Here is a 19610-nt window from a genome sequence, read left to right on the forward strand (position 1 = left end):
CATGTTCCACATTTACTTGCGTATTTCTCTCATTTCTTGTGAATGTCAAAATAGTTTTTGTCAGTTTAAACCGAACAACCGCGTCCTTTGCTAGCCGGCTGCTTCATTGACACAACTCATGAAAACATGAAAAATGCGCGAACTTAGAAAACTAGGGAGAGTGTATGTGTGCTGTTTAGATGCATACATTACATGGAAAGGCTAAAAAGTCTGAAATTCCATCAAAAAGATGTGGGGGATGATGATAGGACCTAGTTTTCAACCAAAATGGCAGCAAGTAAAGTTAAAGGGGTAACAGAAAATTAAGTAGTCATCCAAACAGGCAGAAAAAAAATCTTTGGGTTTAGTTGTATATGCAGTTGTCATAAGACTCCTAGCACCTGGGGTGCTTCTGTTTATAGTAGTTTTGAGGGACCAAAGACTTCCAATATTAATACCAAGTGTCTTCTGAGGGCTGAATCAACGTCTCTCTTTCAAGGAAAGAGATGTAAAAAGGACTGTTAAAGAAGTTGATGGATCAATCCTCCATCGTTTCTACTTGTAAAAAGTCTCTGCAAGCCATTAATTTCAAAAACTTGCTGATATTGTTGCTACTTTATCTGACTGTTTCCCTTTTTCAACCTCTAAAGTTGGCCACTTTTTTCACTTCTTCAAAGGGTTTCTGCTTCTTTCACTTGAACCCTGAGTTGCTTGAAATCGTCCAACTGGGAAATGTAGGAAAAGAAACTTCTGCATGGAGCTTAAATAAAGAGTGTTTGGGAAGGCAAATAGGCAAAACTGTTTGGAGAAAAGAGCATCAACACTATTTCACAGTAGAGAATCCACGTTATCTACTTTTGAATTGGACCCAAATGAGTTTGAATCCAATTAAGATTTTGGCAGGTCATCCCATCCCAACCCCGTCATATATATATATATATTATATATATATCCAGACAAGACAATACCCGAACTCATCTTGCAATTAAAAAAAAAAATTATGCTTTTCTCAAACTCAACCCATTCCTAGTATTGGATGAAATGAAAAATTGATCTCAAACAAAATATATATCAATTTGTTTTTATCTTTTTGTCTTATGTTGCTTTTTTGTTTTTTTTTTTTATAATAATAATAATAATAATAATAATTGGTCGGTTGGACTTGGTCACATTTGTTCTATTTTTAGTTAAATTTGAGAATAGATGATGTATGTATCAAGTTAGCGGTGCTTGTTGGGAGTGAAGTTTAGGGATCAAAAAGTCTTTGAATTTGACCCCTATTTTCAAATTTATATCCATCACTTTTTGGACCTTGGTCCTACATCAAAGGTCCAAACAAAAGTCTGTCAATTCAAAGCTCTATAATTCTTTGAAAATAGAGTAAGATTCCTAAAATAAACATTACTAACATATGGGTGATGTTAGTCAAAAGTGCCCCCCTTTTTTTTTCCCTCTTTGAAGCTCACTAAGATTTTCTAAGCTAATAATTTATTTATTTATTTATTTTTATATGAGTTTTATTTTACTTGTGTAACAAGTTTTTATATATGTAATAAAATTTTTATAAGACCTTATTAAGGACGGGTGGATGTTACAAATACTAAAAAAAATCTGTCTTATTATCATCCTTGAAGTGGACATCATAATGAGTACGGAGGCATAAGATAGTTGTCTCATAATACAAACAAAGTTAACCTAATAGGAACCATGTTTTTGAGAATATGACTCATATGTTGTGTCCGTAAGAACAAGGTCAGGAGTTCATACTTGTAAAAACACGACTTATTCAAAATAACACGGATATGAAATCGTCTTCTTATGAATGCGTCAATCTAGTTGCAAAGAACATTCTTTTATTAGTAACAATTACAACTTTGGTCAATATGAAAAATAAAAACTAAGCAATGTTCTAGAAGAAGTTGAGTGAAAATTCGGAATAACAACAATCCCTACTATTATTAGTCTTTTAAAAATTTGTGAATTTAATTCAACTTTAACTTTAGTTAAAGCCATTGGATTTGGTAGCTTAAAATTTTTTAATTTTCCAAATAAATGTATGATTATGATTATGGGAAGGAGGATTTGTTGGGGGGAGAAATGATGTGAGACAAAATGAGTTGGGCTATATTAATACGTGAAAGATTTTGGGCATTCTAAAGAAACACGACACGTGCTAAATTGCCCACTTTCCATACACGTGTCCACTTCACTATTTAATTAAAGCTAACATTTACAGCTGGTACATGCATTTTTTTTTTTCATTATTATTATTATTATTTTATTATTTTATGGATAAGGGGATGATTCCGAATAATGAGTCATGCATTTTGAGATATTTTTGTAGTATTGCATGTGCACTCAATCTTTTCGTATAAAGTCTACCATTTTCTTTATCTTATCATTTTCAAAACATTCAATAATTTTTAAAAAATTGCCTCATTTTTTAAAAAAAATTATTAAAATTTTAAAAAATTATGATTTCTCCCCAAAAAAAAAATTAAAATAGATTTAAAATAAAAAAAAAAAGAAAGAAAGTGGATCCAAACGTGTCACAAGTGCTAGGATGTTAAAAAAAAAAATATTAAAAATATAAATATAAAATGAGCGACAAAATCTGGGGATGGGTCCACTCTGTAGTGGCATTATATTTTAAAAAAAATTATGTCCAATAAAAAACTGACATGTGAGGCAGGGGTAGGGAGGGACACGTGTCAAAGACACGGGAAGAGAGATTGAGGGAGCCGTTGAGAAAAGCGGGTTCGTAGTATTGTACAAAAACCGATCCGATTCACGCGGCGAGGAGGGGAACGGAGAAGACGGAGAGTGCAGACAAGTGGTAGCGAAAGCTGCCGTCAGCATTGCCGTTTAGAGGGAACAAGGCATCAAAACCGCCGTTAGACAACGCCGCCCCTCCGGGTCTGCAGGTTGCCGCGTGTCCGCGCACAACGCGGTCCACGTGACATCTCGCTCCGCTCGAGTAATTCATGCCACCACGCTCCCGGCAGGGCGGCGCGCCCCTTTATTAACCTCAGTCAACGCTCTTGTTGACTCCATCCCGCCCTTCCTCCCTCACTCACCCCCCAATGTGTTTCCTCTTTCTTCTCCTCACCGACACCAATAGCGCGTACTCCCCACGCCTTCGTGGTCCCCTGCCGTTTCCAGATATCAAAACATTCATACCTCCTTGCCTTCGACATTATTAAGAAAAATCGTTTTCATAAGTGTAAATGGATTGACATTATTTCATATACATTATAAAAAATAAATAATAAAATTTGAAAATGCTCTTAAGGAGGCTTATTAAAAAAGCTAGACACATTGAAAATATTATTCTTAACATATAGCGGATTTTTGGTTATCATAATAAATTTGAAATAATATATTAAATTTAAATTTATTTTATTTTATTTTTTTCTCTAAATAAATATTATTTTTAAAATTTGAAGGTAATAAATATAAAAGATATAAAAGATAAGAACTGGAAACTATTTTCCATTTTTCATGTAAAAAATAGGAGCAGCGGCAGAGGCAACAGAAGCCACATCCGTGTGGATGGTAGCATTATTACAAACGCCCGAAAGAGCGTGGGTATGGAAGGCCACCTCCACAAGTCTCTATAAAAGCCACCTCCACGCCTCTCTGCTTCTCCAAGCGACTTCTCTCTCTCTCTTTCTCTCTTTTTCTCTCTCTGTCTCCCTCTGTTTTCGTTTTCATTCACTGTTTTCACAAACACTTGTACCAAAACACATAACAAATGGCGCCGAGAGACAAACCTACCGGCGTAACCGCCGGCCCTACCGGAAACAAGGAGATCCGCTACAGAGGCGTGCGCAAGAGGCCGTGGGGTAGGTACGCCGCTGAAATACGCGATCCCGGCAAGAAGAGCCGCGTCTGGCTAGGCACCTTTGATACGGCCGAGGAGGCCGCGCGTGCCTACGATGCAGCGGCAAGGGAGTTTCGTGGAGCCAAGGCAAAGACTAACTTCCCTTCGCCTACCGACCTTGTGGCAGCTGCCGCGACTACTGCTAACCGGAGCCCTAGCCAGAGCAGCACCGTGGAGTCCTCCAGCCGCGAGGCGCTGTCTCCGGGTGCGATCGCCGGTCCTCCGGCTCTAGATCTCAATCTGTCTCACCCCGCCGCCGCCGGCCAATTTTCCGCAGTTCGTTACCCTGCGGTTGGTGTTTTTCCTATTGCGCAGCCGTTGTTCTTCTTCGAGCCATTTTCCCGTCCAGAGAAGCCGAAGACCCACCGCGATATGTTCGATTTAGATCGAGCGGTTGCCGATTTTCACCCTGCGATTGCCGGTAGCGTTCACAGCGACTCCGACTCATCCTCCGTGGTTGATTTCAATTACCATGACCGCAGTACCAGGCTGCTCAATCTCGATCTCAACCATCCTCCAGCGGAAGTCGCTTGATTTCATCACTTTTACACCGTCCACGGCGACGATAATCGGATCTCTAAAATTTTCTTTTCCATTTGAATTGAATTTCTCCTTTCCTTTATTGCGTCTCGAATCGAAACAGATGACGAAGCAATCTAGAGAGAAAGCAGCAGCCACGTTAGTATTGATGTGCTGATCGATGACTATTCGATGTATATACATAACCGACCTCCTTTTTGCAACTGAGAAACTAGATTTTCTTAATGTTGTTCCCTCCCTATTTACTATGTATGCAAGCTTCATAGTTTTTCAATTAAATTTTGCAGATCAGTTAATTTTCCGTTTGTTTACTACGAAAAAAAAAAAAGAAGGAACCATAATATTCGAAACTTTCTATTCGGTGGCTCCGTTTCTCGCAAACCAAACAGACTAAAACTGGATGGCGTACGTTAGAAACCATGGCCGCTTACGAGAGCAAGGGCCTTACAAACGTACGGAAACCGCACTAGTTATAGTTATTTAATTAATATAGTGTGAAAAGTTGTGACAGAGGGCGGCCTCATGATGAGAAGCATGGGCTCCTCCCTGCCTGCACTGTCGGATCAGAAACCGCCTCGTGATTCGCGTTTCATCTTGTCTCTTTTTTAAAGACACGCATCCCTAGGGTGGATTTGATCCGACGGCTGAGACAACCGGTGTGGGTGGGCCCCAAGAAGACCGCTTCTGTGTGAGCGTAATTTATTTTAGACGGCACCGACGGCGAAACCGCCGAGTTAAAGATGGGGACAGATAGAGGGCGAATCGGAAGTGGCGGGGCCCATAGCGAAGTGTGATTCCGTGTTGACGAGGTACATGTCGCGATATGGGTTATGGTGACGTGGCAGTCCACCGTCCTAATTAAATACCATGTTTTTCTCTTTTTTTCGTTTTTGCGGAAAATCTAAACGTCATTTTTGGCCAACTACTTTGTATATACATGACATACAAACAAACAAAAATTTACGAGCAAATTTTAATTTTGCTTTTGAAGGTAGAGGAAGGAGTTGGACACAAAAATATGATGTAAATTATATTAAAACTTGTCGTGGATGTTGATGGCATAGGTTGAAATGGTACCCATTCCAAGGGTGAGAGGTAAACACCCACTTTTTATGTTAAAAAGGAATTTGCCCCCACCACCTAATATTGATGCCCAACTATGCCAAGATTCTCTTTCAATAATCTTACAAATCCTTCTAATAAATTCCAATTATCATTTATAAATTTAGAACAAAAAAAAAAATTAAATCAATTATTGAAATTTGAAAAAAAAAAAAAAAAATCTAGAGATTTTTTCAACTTTCATCAAAGCCATCCCTTCCACAAAAAAAATTAAAATTAAAAAAAAAAACAAAAATATTAATATTAAATATATATATATATATATAATATGAATATTTTTATTTTATTATTTTTTTCAAATTTAGTCAGTGTGAAGTAGACAGCAATTGGGTCCACGTGTGAATGAGTCTTGCAGGTGGAAACGCGGCGGCCGCTTTTTCTGTGGCCCCCAGTCTTCTCCTCCGTCGTCGTCGTCGTCGTCGTCTTCGTCTTAGAATCTATGGACAGGATTTCTTCCTTACTTGTCATGCATGAGTTACATGCAGGGGTACGGTGACGTGGACATCCCGCCAATTATATATGGACGCGTGTCATACTGTCACGTGAACGCCTAGTACCAGTCTCTCAGATGCTTTGACGGGTGGTGGTGACGTGTCGTGTGTAGGACAGACAGTTAAGCCGGCGCGTCGGCGCTGTTCGGTGGCGGTGGGGGATGGTACAGGGACCCGCCGGTGATGAATGAAAATGCGGGTGGCCTGGGTGACACGTGGTGGGTCTTAAAAGCGACCGCCGAAAGAGAATGGAAGCGGTGGTTAGGGTTTTTTTTTTTTTTTGCTTTTTTTTGGGGCGGCTGGTAGCTTACCGCGGCCGTTATAACCTCCGTTTGTTGTGCTTTTGGGTCAGCCCACCCGCTGCTGTCGGGTATAATTATGTTCGTGAAAATGAGGTTTGATAGTGAGATTTTTTTAAAAATAATTTAATATTCTCTTATTAATTATTAATTTCAAGCTCACTTTTGGCACCAAATTAATTTATTGATATATCAATTTTTTTACATCATAAATAGCAATATAATAAAAATAAAAACGTGACTAAAAATAAAATAATATAACTAAAATATGAATTTAAATGGTCCCTTTTTTTTTTTATCTTTTTTATGCAAAGCTCAAACTATATATTAATATTAAATTTTTGGATTGTATCATATATTATTTTTAATTTAATATAAATTTCATTTTATTATATTAAAATTTTAAGTTATATAATTTAAATAATACCTATAATAGATGTTATGAATTGAAAGCAAGAAGATACTAAATGTCTATTTGATAACTGTTTTTAAAAATAATTATGAAAAATAATTTTTGAAAATAATTTTTCAAAATTGTTTTCTAATTTTTGTATAACAAAAGTCTATTTAAAAACCTAAAATGTTTTTAATTATTTTAAATGTGTTTTAAAAATAATTTATATACATATATATATATTATTTTTAATTATTATATATGTTTGTATAATTATTTTTTTAAATAATAATTAGAAAATAAATGAAAATAATATAAAATAACTAAAAGATATTTTCTGAAAGTATTATATTTTTTGTTCTTAAAAATAAAAAATAAAAAAATAATTTTTAATTACTAAATATGTTTTCTATTATGTAGAACAATATACCAAGAATTGGTTCACATAAAAGTGCGTGTAGAATACCAAAGGGGGTTATTCATATCCAAGCAAGTTTTAACAATACTATTGTGACCGTTACATGTGTATGGGGTCAGGTGGTTTCTTAGTCCTCGTCCAGTACTTGTGGATTCAGGGGTACAAGAAGAGGGATGCCATTTGCTGCTCAAATCGTAGCAAAAAATGCTATTCGTAGTGGATCAAAGTACACAACAAGCAGTCATGATAAAACTATTCTCACAAACTTCTATTGTTTTTATAATTATTTATTATTATAAAACATATATTATTCTCTTTAATTTATTTTCTTCTAGTCATTGTATCCATTAGATTTTTTTCTATTGCTATTAATGGAATTTTTGTTTTTACAATGCTTATATTAATACTAAAAATTTCCTACAAATAGTATAATTTTTTAAATTTGTATAACTTTTTAAAATTATTTTATTTTGTTTTACTATTAGATAACCGTGGGTGGGCCCATCCCCACCAGCCCAACTCACTAAAAGACAGATTTCAGGTTTTGCCCTTTGGGATTTTGATTGGGCTTCGGTTGCCTAAACTTTCTCTTGAACAAGCCCAATCCAATCCACATCTATTAAGACATGAAAAAAAAAACACTTATGATGATATTTTTTTATTTGCTTATCATGGAATCAATGAGATTAACTTCTACCATTTGTTAATCCTCCTACCCAAACATATTTCCACGTATGCCATGAAGGTCGAGTAGAATTTTGGGTTACATTGGTCACAGCCCATGGGCCACTGTTTAAACCCATCTTATAAGGCTGGAGTTTGGGTCGACATTGGGTAATCGGGTCATTGGATCATGTCAAGTGGAGATTGCAACTAGCTTTTATGTAGTTACTTAGATTATGAATGATAATGAAACAAGTTTTTTCGGGTATTTACTTTTAATAAGACATATTTGAAATTAAAATATGCTTGTTAGGAATGGGCTGAATATTTCTTCTTAAAACCGGAAATATAATTTAGATATTTTCTTATCCTACTTTACCTTGATAATATATATAATGGATTTGAAAAAAATTATTTTTTATTTCCGATTTAAACTTTCTTTATATTTTTAAAGACTCTTTTGGAAATTAAAAAAAAATAGTGAAAACTAAAATATATTTTAAGTACAAAATTTTAAAAATATATTTATTTAATTATTGGATGTTTACCAGATATAAAATAAACTAAACTTTTAATTTTAATGAAAAATATATTTATTTTTTTTATAAATTTATGTGATATTTAGAGAAATAGTGAGGAGAGCAGAGGTGTCCTGATTCTTGATTCTTCCACAAGCTGGCAGTCTGATTCTGCCGCACCGTCAGCCTTGGCTTACCCTATTCGCTGTGGACGCTACGCCTATCCAATCCCATCTCTATCCCCAATCTCTCTCTCCATACCGACTCCATCTTCCATCATCTGAACAGGGGAACTGTGCAGTTGAAGGGTTGAGCCTTTTTTGGTTGGGGGGGGGGGGCACCAAATGGGAAGGGTCTTTGTGGTTGAGCTCGAGGGCAGGGCTTATGAATGCAAGTTCTGCAAAACCCACTTGGCTCTGGCTGATGATCTCGTCTCTAGGGTAATTCTTTCCCCCCCTCCCCTCTTTTTTAATGGTCTATTTTTGGAATATCAAGTTTGAATTTTTGTGGGAGTGTGTCTTGATTTGGGGTTGTTGGTATGGGGTGGGATCAGTAGTGGTTGCAGGGTGAAAAAATGGCTTCTTGGTGATTAAGCAAGACCTGGTGGATTTGGGTTGGTGGGCATGGGGTGGTTGAGTGAACCCATTTGTGGGAAATGCATGCTTGCTTGCTTGTTCAGTTGTTTGCCCCATTAGCCTGCTTGATAGTTGAGAGGAGGGAGTCGAGATCTGGCTGTCAAGTGTTTGAAACAATGCCTAGTTTGATTTTAACTAGACCCATGAAAAGGATGGAACATTCATTACCACCATGTTCTAAATCTAGACATCAGTAAAAAATTAGCTGCTAAACATGGAAATGGAAATAGAATTTTGTACAAAGGTCTCTGTATGTTGTTGGAGACAATTGAGATGTGGGCTGTGTTTTTATTAGAAGAAAAGACAACGCTCACTTGGGATTAGGTCTCTTTTGTCCAGGCTAAGGAGGTATATTTTTGTTTGTTATAGTTTCTGGAAAGTTTACTAATGGGCTAATTCTGTTGGCCTTAGCTTATGTCTTTCTTTATGGTGTTTCCTTTTAGACGAGGATTGGCCCCATGTTGGAGCCTTCCTTCTAATTAAAAATCCCTTTCTATAAAAAAATATAAACAAATATGAGATCCTGGACCCATCAGAGAGAGCAGCTAGACTAATTACAAATGTGTTTCCCATTTTTAATCAGACCTGATACGTGAAGATCATTAAACAAATCAAGAACTAGAATTTGGCTTGATCCTGTATCATGAGTAGCATAATCAGCTTAGGAGCTAAACTTATGTGCAACCACTATTTTAAATAACCCATATAATCTTCTTAATCAAAGGGAATATTCTTATGGGCATTACTTATAATAGTCATGCAGGGCTAGAGTGGGGTTCAGGTGTGGGTTCAATTTATTGGGTTGTTTGGAAAGGGAGAGAGGGGTGGTGGTGGTTTGGTTTGGATGTGGGGTTACACCAATAATAATTTGTTGTAATCAAGTGATGCATGTTGCAATGAATCAGTTGTAACAATATCCACAAGAACTTGTCTGTTGCTTGCTGAAATTGAAAACCTAAATTTTTTTAACATGGCATTGGCTTTTTCTAGTTGAAACGGGTTGATTTTAATTGACACGAGATCTGAAATCTTATATTGTCTTATTAACATAATTCTAGGCACATGGATGCTATAATTCTTGTGAAAGATATGGAATTGGTGGAAGTTCTGAAGCCATTGAAAATACAATTGATTTTTATAGGCAGATGTATAATTAAACGTGTGATATACTAAGGGGGTGCATGTACATGCTATTTGTGCGGGTTTAGTACTCTATATCTCTGTGTTAAAGCCAATGATGAAAATATCGATAATCACGGATATATTGGTACTTGGATTTTATGGATATATCGGATATATCAGAGATATATCGGTGATATTTTGACATAAAATATCAATAAACCAAAAATTGATCAAAACTTATGAAAATATAAGAAAAAAAACTCTTAAAAATGAAATTAGAAGTATAATAGACATTTTAAAGTTGTTTTGTTGAAGAAATTGATATATGTATGATATAATTGTGATATTAAATTTAATTATATAGTGTCGGTTGATAGGAGATATGAATTTTGTAAGTGTACACTCATTATAAAGTTAAATTATTACAAATATACTAATTATGTGATTCAAATTTATTACTATATTAAGTTAATTTACTTACCTCTATTGAAAATATATTAATTAATTGTAAAAATGTACTAATTGAAATTCAATGCTATACTAATCTAAAAATGTACTAAGTTAATTTATTCTCAATATACTATTATCACACTTGAATATCAAAATAAAATAAAATTATTAATTTAAAACTAAATAATTACAAATGTACTAATTATATGATTTAAATATATTTATGATTTTGATTTAAAAATATTGATAATTTTATTTATGATTTTATATTTGTTTTATATTTAATTAGTATACAAAATAAATTATAAGATAATTAAAATTAACTTATTTATAATAATATAATTTTTTATCGATTTTTCACTGATATATTTCCCATTTAGGACCGATATTTTGCTTGTATCGCTGATATATTCATGATTACCAATATATCGGCGATATATCACTGATATTTACCGATATTTCTATGAGACGACATATCTTACCTGTATATCATATTCACCTTCTCCGATATACGATATATTGGCGATATATCCTGATATTTTCGTCCTTGGTTAAAACAACTTGTTCAGATAAGAATATGGTACATTGGATTCTGAATTTCTTAAAAAAATAAAGTAGGAAACCAAATATGGTGATTTTACTAGTTATGCACTTCTTGTGTTTAGTGTCATTGTTAACAAAGAAAGTTAGAGGCATCTTAGGAATCATAGATTGGGCACACCAACTACTTTCTTTACATGGTAATATAGATGCAGTTATATTGATCTATGTTGATTTCGATAAATGTTTATACTTCCATTATAACTAAGTCTATGGAGGGGAAAAACAAATAGTCAATTGCAAATCTTTTCCTTGTGCAGCTGATATTTTATTTTGTGAATTTTTTCTTGGCTCATTTTCACATACACAGTATTTTTATGTTCTACTGTCTGCTGGATTTTTCATCTTTCTGGAATCTCACTTATTGCTTGGTGATTTCATCAGGCTTTTCACTGCCGCAGGGGAAAGGCATACCTCTTCAATAATGCGTGAGTTTGTAATGATTCTTCCATACACCACTTTGACTGTTGAAAATTGTTTGTCAATTGTGGATTAATCTGCTTAACAGTTGCTTCACTTACTTTTGAGCTTCAGTGTCGATTCCTTTACAGAAATTGATGCATGTTGTAGCTGTTGTACACTACATGTAAATATCAATATGAAAACAAAGCTGAAGAAATAATTTTGGTGAAAATTATACCGTTTCACTTGTAAATTACCTCTTTAAAGATATTTAAACACCAGTTTGATTGCTGAAGATAGTCTTTCATTAATGGATTTATCCACTTACCATTTGTTTAGTTAAATTTGTGTATTCATTGTCAATCCACTTCAAGAACTCGGTGTACAGATGCAGTGTATGCATGTTATATAGATGTCAAAATGCAAAAAAGCTGAAATCAATTCTCTGGGATAGTTTAATAATTTAAGGCTCATCCAAGTACATGTCTATTTTCAAATCCCTCCTCAGATTTGTGCTTGATTCTAATAGTTTTATCCATACTTAGAAGGATAATCAGATGAGCTTTTGTTTAGACACGTAAAAGACTGCATTGTTAAGCATATACACTTGATATTTATTAATTTGATAGTTTCTCCCTCTTCTCTCTGCTCTATCTTCTATTCTGATTTCTCCCTTGATCATTCATGTAGTCTCTGAAACCCCAAGTTATCATTTGTTTAACATATTGCCAATGACTTCAGAGCCAAACTTGAAGTTAATCTGAGTTGATGAGAATTATTTCCAGGATGCCCCGTCCCTCAAACTACATATGTCAAATTCTTACAAATATTATTATCATTTGAAGAAATGGATGAGCTAATAGCAGACAATGGAAAGATGGACATGGTGAGAATAGGAGAATGATCCGACCTGAAGGGAAAGGAAATTGCTATTTCTTGACTTCCAAACTTATAGGACTATTCCTGGGTCAAGGAAAGAACAAATTGTGCTTATGTTGAGAAATTAATTTTCAGGAAGAAATTGCCTTTGTAGAAATAGGTCAAAAAGTGAAGGGAATTTTCTTACTTCAAAGAGCTAAGATATGAATAGAATTAATAGTTAGTGATTCCTTATCTGAGATAGGTACTTGAGACTAGATTTCTTATCTCTATGTTGGAGTCTTTGTGCAGGGTGAATATCACAGTTGGTGCTCAAGAGGAGAGGATGATGATTTCAGGAATGCATACTGTAGCAGATATATTTTGCTGCTGTTGTGGACAAATTGTTGGCTGGAAATATGTACTCTCTCTCTCTCTCTCTCTCTTTAAATATCATACCTGGTTTCTATGCATCTGCTTCCGTAATTAAGATCATCTCAATCTCACATTGCCCACAACCTTCAATTTTTACCACCCAGGAGATGGCACATGACAAGACCCAAAAGTATAAAGAAGGGAAATTTGTTCTTGAAAGGTACATGGCACCCTCAATTATTTTAGAGTTGGGATTGTTCTTTTCGGTTTTCTCAACACCCATGATCAAACCTGCACTTATTTTCTCATCCTGTGCATTTCTATGAAATAGAGGGAGGATCATTGATGGGGTTGACTCAGAATTCTACATCGATACCCGAGCTAACATGAGTGATGCTGAAGATGCTTGATCCGATAATTAATATGGGTGTACCACATTATGAGAGTAAGAAGAGATGCAGGCATGTATGTGAATTGTAGTATGAGAATATGGTTCCAGTCAGTATATGAGCTGCATGGATGGATAGATGGATACTCGCTCTCTTCCCCTTTTCCTTTTTTGGTTTTTAGTTTCTGTCGTGTAATATGATAAGGTGTTGTGGTGGTGAATCTTATAGAAAATGTATACTATTTATTTAGAAATTAGTGTTCATAAGCCTCTTGGCTTTATTTTATACTGTATCTGGAAATATTGGCTGAAAAGGCTTCGAACTTACTTGGCTTTGAGGCAAGTCTGAGTCCTTTGGTGAAGAAAAAAATGATTTTGCTCTCTAACTCGTCAGTCTTTTGCCTTGATCTAGTCTCCAGATTGGGTGGACGATACCTTGGCTATGGAAGATAAAAGGGGAGAGAAAAGGTTGAGGGTGGTGGCTCTTTCTGTCTCCATGTACAAGCCTAGGGCAAAAAGTCCACCTTTCCCTTGATGACACCACCATGCATAATGGTACAACCAATTGACCAAGATTATAGTGCACCTTCATCTTCTACTCAAGGTCAAAACATTCGCACAGAAGTAGAGATTACCAAGTGGGGGTCGCCGAGACCATTAGAATAATTGGCTTCCATAGAGGAACAAAGAAAAAAAGAATCTACAATTAGTCTTTATTTTATGAAATATAATTTTCTTTAATATTTTATATAATATAATAAAGTAAGATGCTAGCACCTTGGACTTACTATATGTTGTTTCCCATGAATTGATATTTATAATCTAATATGGAAAGTGTTATCAACAAAATGGTTTCGGGTTATCCGATATGTTGCGAGCGAAACCCACTTTCTCTATAATGACTTGCCATGTCTATATTAATGATAAATATCAAATTCCATCAAATGGAATTACCATGATCATGACCTAATAACTACTATTCACCTTAAAATCACTCAAGAGGATATTACCATCTCTCTTGGAGATATCATGGTATTGATATTGAAGATGTTTATTATCAATTATTGAATCAATGGTTATTCCTAATATAAAAAATATGTGGTCTTTTTAGGATATCATTTGCATGATACTTAAAGTGCTCGCTAACCCCAACAACAATGTAACAACTCAAAATTAAGAATCCATACAATGTTATTTTACGAGATAAAACATATCCATGTGATAGCATTTGTGACATTTTCTCTAAAAGTTATGTTTTATATATATTACATACGAACACATTTATCTAAAAGTCAATCTTTAATAATAAGTCATTTTATGTAAAGGAGGTGATTCACCATAATTATTATCGAGTTACCCAAATTGGTGAATTGTTGTAAACAACTTATCAAATTACAAAGGTTCGTGGTCTATTTTTATGTAACAATTCATATATTTAAACCATGTACAATACAATCTTATCTTACGAGGCAAAACATATACTCAAAATATCAAATAACAATCAAAATATACAAAGTCGTCAATATTATTAATAAATGATAAATGTCTCAAAAAAAATATTTTGCTTTCAAAGACTTGATCCTAACCTTAACAACATGTACTAAAAATAAGGAAATAAGGATTGAGGCCTAATTCCTAAGTAGTAAAACTTTAAACTAAGTAGGAAATAAGGGTATAAGAAAGGGTTAAAATTGCCTCCTAATATAATTTTTTTTTTTTAAAAAAATACACAATCCTCCTACCAAAATTTCCACCAAATGGCCTTTGGGATTTGTAATCGTTCATCAAATCTTATTGAATTCCATCTAAGGCTTTTTTTCTTTTCTAATCCTTCATCTAAGAAGAAGCAATGGTTCACCAAAACCACCACTTCAATGACCTAGTATTTAGACCTAGAGGTTGTCACTCTTTGATAAATGATTGACCAACCATTCAATCAATGAAGAGTGTTTCCAAAATCTACTCTTTGATCAATGATTCCCCAACACTAAATCCTTGAATCCCATGGGGGCTTGGTTGATTTATGCTCTTATAAACCACATTTTTAGACAACTACTCTTTTCTAATTCAATAGAATGATTGATTTTTCAAAGGAAAAAACTAACATATCGATTTGGTGATTTGGTACTAAATGAATTTCCAATATCTATCATTCACCTTTCTTGATATTTTAGTTAAATGCACCTAACCCCATGGGTTTTAAATTTCATCAAAAACCTCCATTATTTTGTGTGAGGGGGGAAGATGAGTAAAAATAAGAAACAAAAATAATAAAGGAGATATTTAATGAAATTTCAAACTTATAGGAGTTATGTATGTTTAGTTAAAATCTCAAGGAGGTGAATGAAATTAACCCTAATTAAAAATATATGAAAAAAAAAACCGAGATCCAATGAGATTTAGGTACAAATGAAAGGGATTAAGGTACATACAAAAAAGTACAAACCAGTACAATCAAAATATATGTGTTACACGACCTAATTGATTGTATATTTTCATAAGTTATTAGTAGCTAGATTTTTTTTTTCTTAAAAGATAGTATTAAATTACTTCTTTATACTCTATTTCTCAATCATGCCTACATCTTATATCTCTTATATTTAAGTTTTGGTTTTTTGTAATTATGTCTCATTGTTTTATATCTTAAAATTTTATTTACTCATAAGGAAATTCTAACGTATCATTGTTTTATACTTTAATCTTATTCATTCCCAACTAAATTTTATTTCAAGAATAAAGGGCACAGATTAAAAATTTATAACATCGCCTTGCATCCTAACAGGCCCGTACGCCCATACTCAATTCCATCTGAATACAGAGCATAAGGTCAATGTTGTTAAGCCCAAATTGAGTCTGACTCAGGGATAAGGTTAATGGGTTTGGTCCAATGGTCCTAGATTCTTTCTTTTAACCTCTACATGTGTATATATATATATATATATATATATATATATATATATATATATATAAAAGGAGGAAGAGAGAATTGGGGAAAAGGAACAGACCATGAAGCAGTAACCCTTGCCCGATCCTGCAATTTCCAGAGCCATTTGTATCAATCCATTCTTTACCCATTAAAGGTTCTTTCCTTTTCTTTCTGGGTTTTCCTTTTTTATTTTATTTTTCTCTTTTTTTGTGGAATTCTTTTAATGATTTGTGGCAGGTGAAGATCAAAGCCAAATGGGAAAGTCATCTTCTTCTCTCAGGAAGAAACGCTCCAAGAATTCCTCTCAGGTTTCTTTCTCTCTCCCTGCTCATTCAATCGTGTTCGAAGCTTTTCTATCTTCCAGTTTTCTTTCAGTGGATTTTTGTTTTTGCTAGTTTTAGGGTTAGATTTCCTTTTCTTGTTTAAATGATTTAATTTGGGAGGCTTACACTCTGTTTGGTTGCTGAGAAATTGTGGGGGAAAAACCAGAAATTGAATTATGGGTCTAGTGGTTCGTGTTGAACTGAATACTATACTGGTTTTATGATAAAAATCGAGTTGCCCATAGTGTAGTGGTGGGCATGATGTAGATGTCTTGGTACAGGGTCCATAGCTCCATCTGGGATCTTCAATATCTACAGATTTTGATTGTAATTTGGAAGCTTTGTTCAAATTTTTATTTTTGCTATTGATTTCTACTGTTTTTCTTAATTAATTCTGACAATGGATCAAGATCTCCATCAAATTTCCATTTCTAAATGCCTTTAGATGAATCAACATTTCTATGGATATCCCTGATATCTAAGAGGGTTGACTTCTATTTCCCGAGATCTTTGTTCAAATTTCCATGTTTGCTATTAATTTGTACCATTTTTCTAAATTAATATCACTTTCTTTCAATATCTCTGAATTTCTGGAACCTTGATATGATGATGGATATTAATGTTTTACACCTTGGTGGAGGATTTGGTTTGCTTGGCCCTTTCAATTACGAAAAATACAGTCTGGAATTTGTTTATGATCCTTTTGTTACTTTTTCTTGGCAACCAAAGGGAGTGTTGGGTTTTTAAATTGAATTGATATAATTATGGGCTCTCTGTTTTCAATCTCAATGCCTATTTCTGCATCTATATACATGTATACACTAGGTCCGCAAGCGGAAAAGAAGTAAGAGTAGAAGTAGGAGGAATAAATCCAAGAAGCTCCGTCGTCATGATGATTCCCTTTCTTATTCTGATGATGATACTTTGAGAAGTTCAATGTTAGTGTCATCCTCTAGTTCTGAGGAAAATTATAGGAGTAGAAGGGCTCGGTCTCGCACTCGAAAGGACGTAAAGAGTAGTAAAAAAAGGGCTCGAAGGAGCTCTCCTAGACGTGGAAGCGTAGAGGGTTCACCCCGTGCAAAGAAAAGAAAAGAGTCAAAGAGGAATGGTGATTTGGATGCAAGGAAGAAAGCCCACAAGAAGAAACCGAGGAGAGATGTAAGTGATAGTTCCATGAGCAGTGGTTCATGGAGTTGTTCGACATGTCAAGGTGGGAATAGCAGCAGTGGTGAGAGTGAATTTGAGAGGCCAAGGGGTAGGTCTGAAAGAAAGGAGAGAGATAAGAGAAATTTGGGAAAAGTTAAACATGTTAATAAAAGGAGTAGACATAGGTCAAGAAGTTGTTCATCATATGGTCGATGCAGTGAAAGTAGTGGTTATCAAAGTGTGGAGAGATGGGATGCTGAGAATAATTCAAGACGTTTAAGATCAGTTATTACTGTTGTACGAGAACCGGAAGAGGAGGATGGAAGAGAATTGGATAAGGATGCACATAAAGAAGAGATTATATATGATCATGATGATGGTTACCCTTCTTGCAGAAGTAATGATAGTAATGATGGTGGGGGGAAGAGGGAGTTAACTTATCATTCAGAGAAGAGAAAGCAAATGGAATCAGTGGAAGAAGCTTTTGTTTCTAACATTAGAACCACTGAGGATAAAGAGAGTGACAAGGATTGTGGGACCCAGAATGATGGAAGTAATCCAAGCTTCCATGGGGTTGAGGAAAATAAGAATGAGGCTTCTGATGATATTGGTCATTTGGAGTCAATTTTAAGACAAAGAGCTATAGAAAATCTGAGAAAATTCCGAGGGGTCCAAACAAATGCAAAGACTACTCCGAAAGACGTGACTGCTGCAGTTAAGCATTCACCCACTTCAAAGGCTGAGTTGGTGCAAATCAAGGCCTCCAGGGTGGATGGGACTAGAGCTGTAAGTGCAAACCCAGTAGTAGAGCAGAGTAATATGCCTACTGTCGGGAGAGAGTTCACTTATTCTTCACAGAATCTTGGAAAGATTCCAGATGGAAGATACAGTGAAAATGAACCTGGAGCTTCTGAAAGAGGAGTTGTCTGCCCACCAGAAAAGGTGGCTACCACTTGTGCTCCCAATGATGACAATAGTAGCAAAACTGCTGTCAATGCATTTGGTAATAAATCTAAGCCTGGCACATCAGTACTGAGGCGAGAATCTTTTGGCACTAGCACCCCCTTGAAGCAAGCATCCATTTCACAGGAGTCTCATAGACCAAATTTGCTGGTGACCAGGCCAAGTGTAAATACAAATTCTGCCGCAACTGCTCAAACTGTGCTGTGGAGTAGCAAGGATAATGGTCAACAAGTTAGTGATACTTCTGGTCCTGCTGCTTCGAACCTGCCTCCTGAGCTTAAACCTATTTCAGGAGAACAAAGCTCAAAAGAAGTGCAAGGAGAAGCCAAGGAGGGCTCACAGTTTGAGCGGAAGACAATGTCTGTAATGCGGGGTGGTGAAATGGTGCAAGTGAGTATTTTCATCTGTTATAAATTTGCATGCCACTCTTTGGACCGGTGAAGCATGAATGCTAGTCTATTTAGTTTATTTTAGATTTATTTAGCATCATACCTAATATTTCTTATCAGGTGAGCTACAAGGTTTACATCCCAAAGAAGGCCCCTGCATCTGGGTGGAGGCAACTTCCGCGCTGATGTTTGATTTGTGATCATGTCCCCAATGGAATGGCTTTTCATGGAAGTTCTACAATGACAGACAACTATTGAACGGCCTGCCCTGCAACAGCTGAAAGAAAGCTTAAAAAGGAAGTATAATAATTGAGATTAATATGTTATTTTGGTCTTTGCTTTAATCATGGAAATGACTATATACACACCTCTCTCAGATATATTCATAGTTTCATTCCACTTGTTTCTCTGCCCATGGTTTCTGTGACCTCTATTTTCTTAGTCATGCATTTAAATTTCAAATATTGCTATGTTGAGGTCTTAGGATGAACGGTTAACTATTATTGGAAATTGTTTCTGTAAGAGAAGCAACTCGGAAAAGGTGTCATTTTCCCCATGTTGTTCCTGTGTGCTGCATAAATTTTAGATCAGAAGAGAGGCCAGCAAACATTTTTCCATGGTGAGCACAACTGACCAGTCAAGAAACTGAGCATTACCAGATCACATAAACAAGGGAAAAAATGGACAAAGAAATACTAATTTTCATAAGTCAAAATCTGCACATGC

The 19610-nt window shown here is 35.2% G+C and overlaps 3 protein-coding genes across 4 annotated transcripts; all 3 read left to right on the top strand.

Annotated features, from left to right (window-relative positions):
* The first annotated feature begins 3624 nt into the window (after positions 1–3624).
* LOC117908084 (ethylene-responsive transcription factor 4) lies at positions 3625–4703 on the top strand. The gene has a single exon (XM_034821762.1). It carries the CDS (start codon positions 3734–3736, stop codon positions 4394–4396), a length of 663 nt encoding a protein of 220 aa, XP_034677653.1. The 5' UTR covers positions 3625–3733; the 3' UTR covers positions 4397–4703.
* Positions 4704–8441: 3738 nt separating this feature from the next.
* On the top strand, positions 8442–13522 carry LOC117908408 (protein yippee-like At5g53940). The gene is made up of 5 exons (XM_034821987.1): positions 8442–8747; positions 11499–11542; positions 12687–12795; positions 12914–12969; positions 13081–13522. Exons 1-5 carry the CDS (start codon positions 8652–8654, stop codon positions 13157–13159), a joined length of 384 nt encoding a protein of 127 aa, XP_034677878.1. The 5' UTR covers positions 8442–8651; the 3' UTR covers positions 13160–13522.
* A 2586-nt stretch (positions 13523–16108) lies between these two features.
* Positions 16109–19440, top strand: LOC117908845. Of its 2 annotated transcripts, none has more exons than XM_034822639.1 (4): positions 16109–16217; positions 16301–16371; positions 17212–18885; positions 19005–19440. In XM_034822639.1, exons 2-4 carry the CDS (start codon positions 16318–16320, stop codon positions 19068–19070), a joined length of 1794 nt encoding a protein of 597 aa, XP_034678530.1. In that variant the 5' UTR covers positions 16109–16217; positions 16301–16317; the 3' UTR covers positions 19071–19440. The 2 variants fall into 2 exon arrangements, with proteins under 2 accessions (XP_034678530.1, XP_034678531.1); XM_034822640.1 differs by having other exon boundaries at positions 16131–16217; positions 16307–16371.
* The last annotated feature ends 170 nt before the right edge of the window (positions 19441–19610 follow it).

The sequence above is a fragment of the Vitis riparia genome, chromosome 19 (assembly GCF_004353265.1).
Source record: "Vitis riparia cultivar Riparia Gloire de Montpellier isolate 1030 chromosome 19, EGFV_Vit.rip_1.0, whole genome shotgun sequence".
NCBI lineage: Eukaryota > Viridiplantae > Streptophyta > Magnoliopsida > Vitales > Vitaceae > Vitis > Vitis riparia.

Excerpts from the sequence above, each read along its gene's own strand:
- LOC117908408 (XM_034821987.1), top strand. The coding sequence starts at position 8,652 with ATGGGAAGGGTCTTTGTGGTTGAGCTCGAGGGCAGGGCTTATGAATGC. Across the intron at positions 8,748-11,498 it reads CTGATGATCTCGTCTCTAGG|GCTTTTCACTGCCGCAGGGG; the intron begins GTAATTCTTTCC and ends TGATTTCATCAG. Across the intron at positions 12,796-12,913 it reads AAATTGTTGGCTGGAAATAT|GAGATGGCACATGACAAGAC; the intron begins GTACTCTCTCTC and ends TTTACCACCCAG.
- LOC117908084 (XM_034821762.1), top strand. The coding sequence starts at position 3,734 with ATGGCGCCGAGAGACAAACCTACCGGCGTAACCGCCGGCCCTACCGGA.
- LOC117908845 (XM_034822639.1), top strand. The coding sequence starts at position 16,318 with ATGGGAAAGTCATCTTCTTCTCTCAGGAAGAAACGCTCCAAGAATTCC. Across the intron at positions 16,372-17,211 it reads GCTCCAAGAATTCCTCTCAG|GTCCGCAAGCGGAAAAGAAG; the intron begins GTTTCTTTCTCT and ends TGTATACACTAG. Across the intron at positions 18,886-19,004 it reads GGGGTGGTGAAATGGTGCAA|GTGAGCTACAAGGTTTACAT; the intron begins GTGAGTATTTTC and ends ATTTCTTATCAG.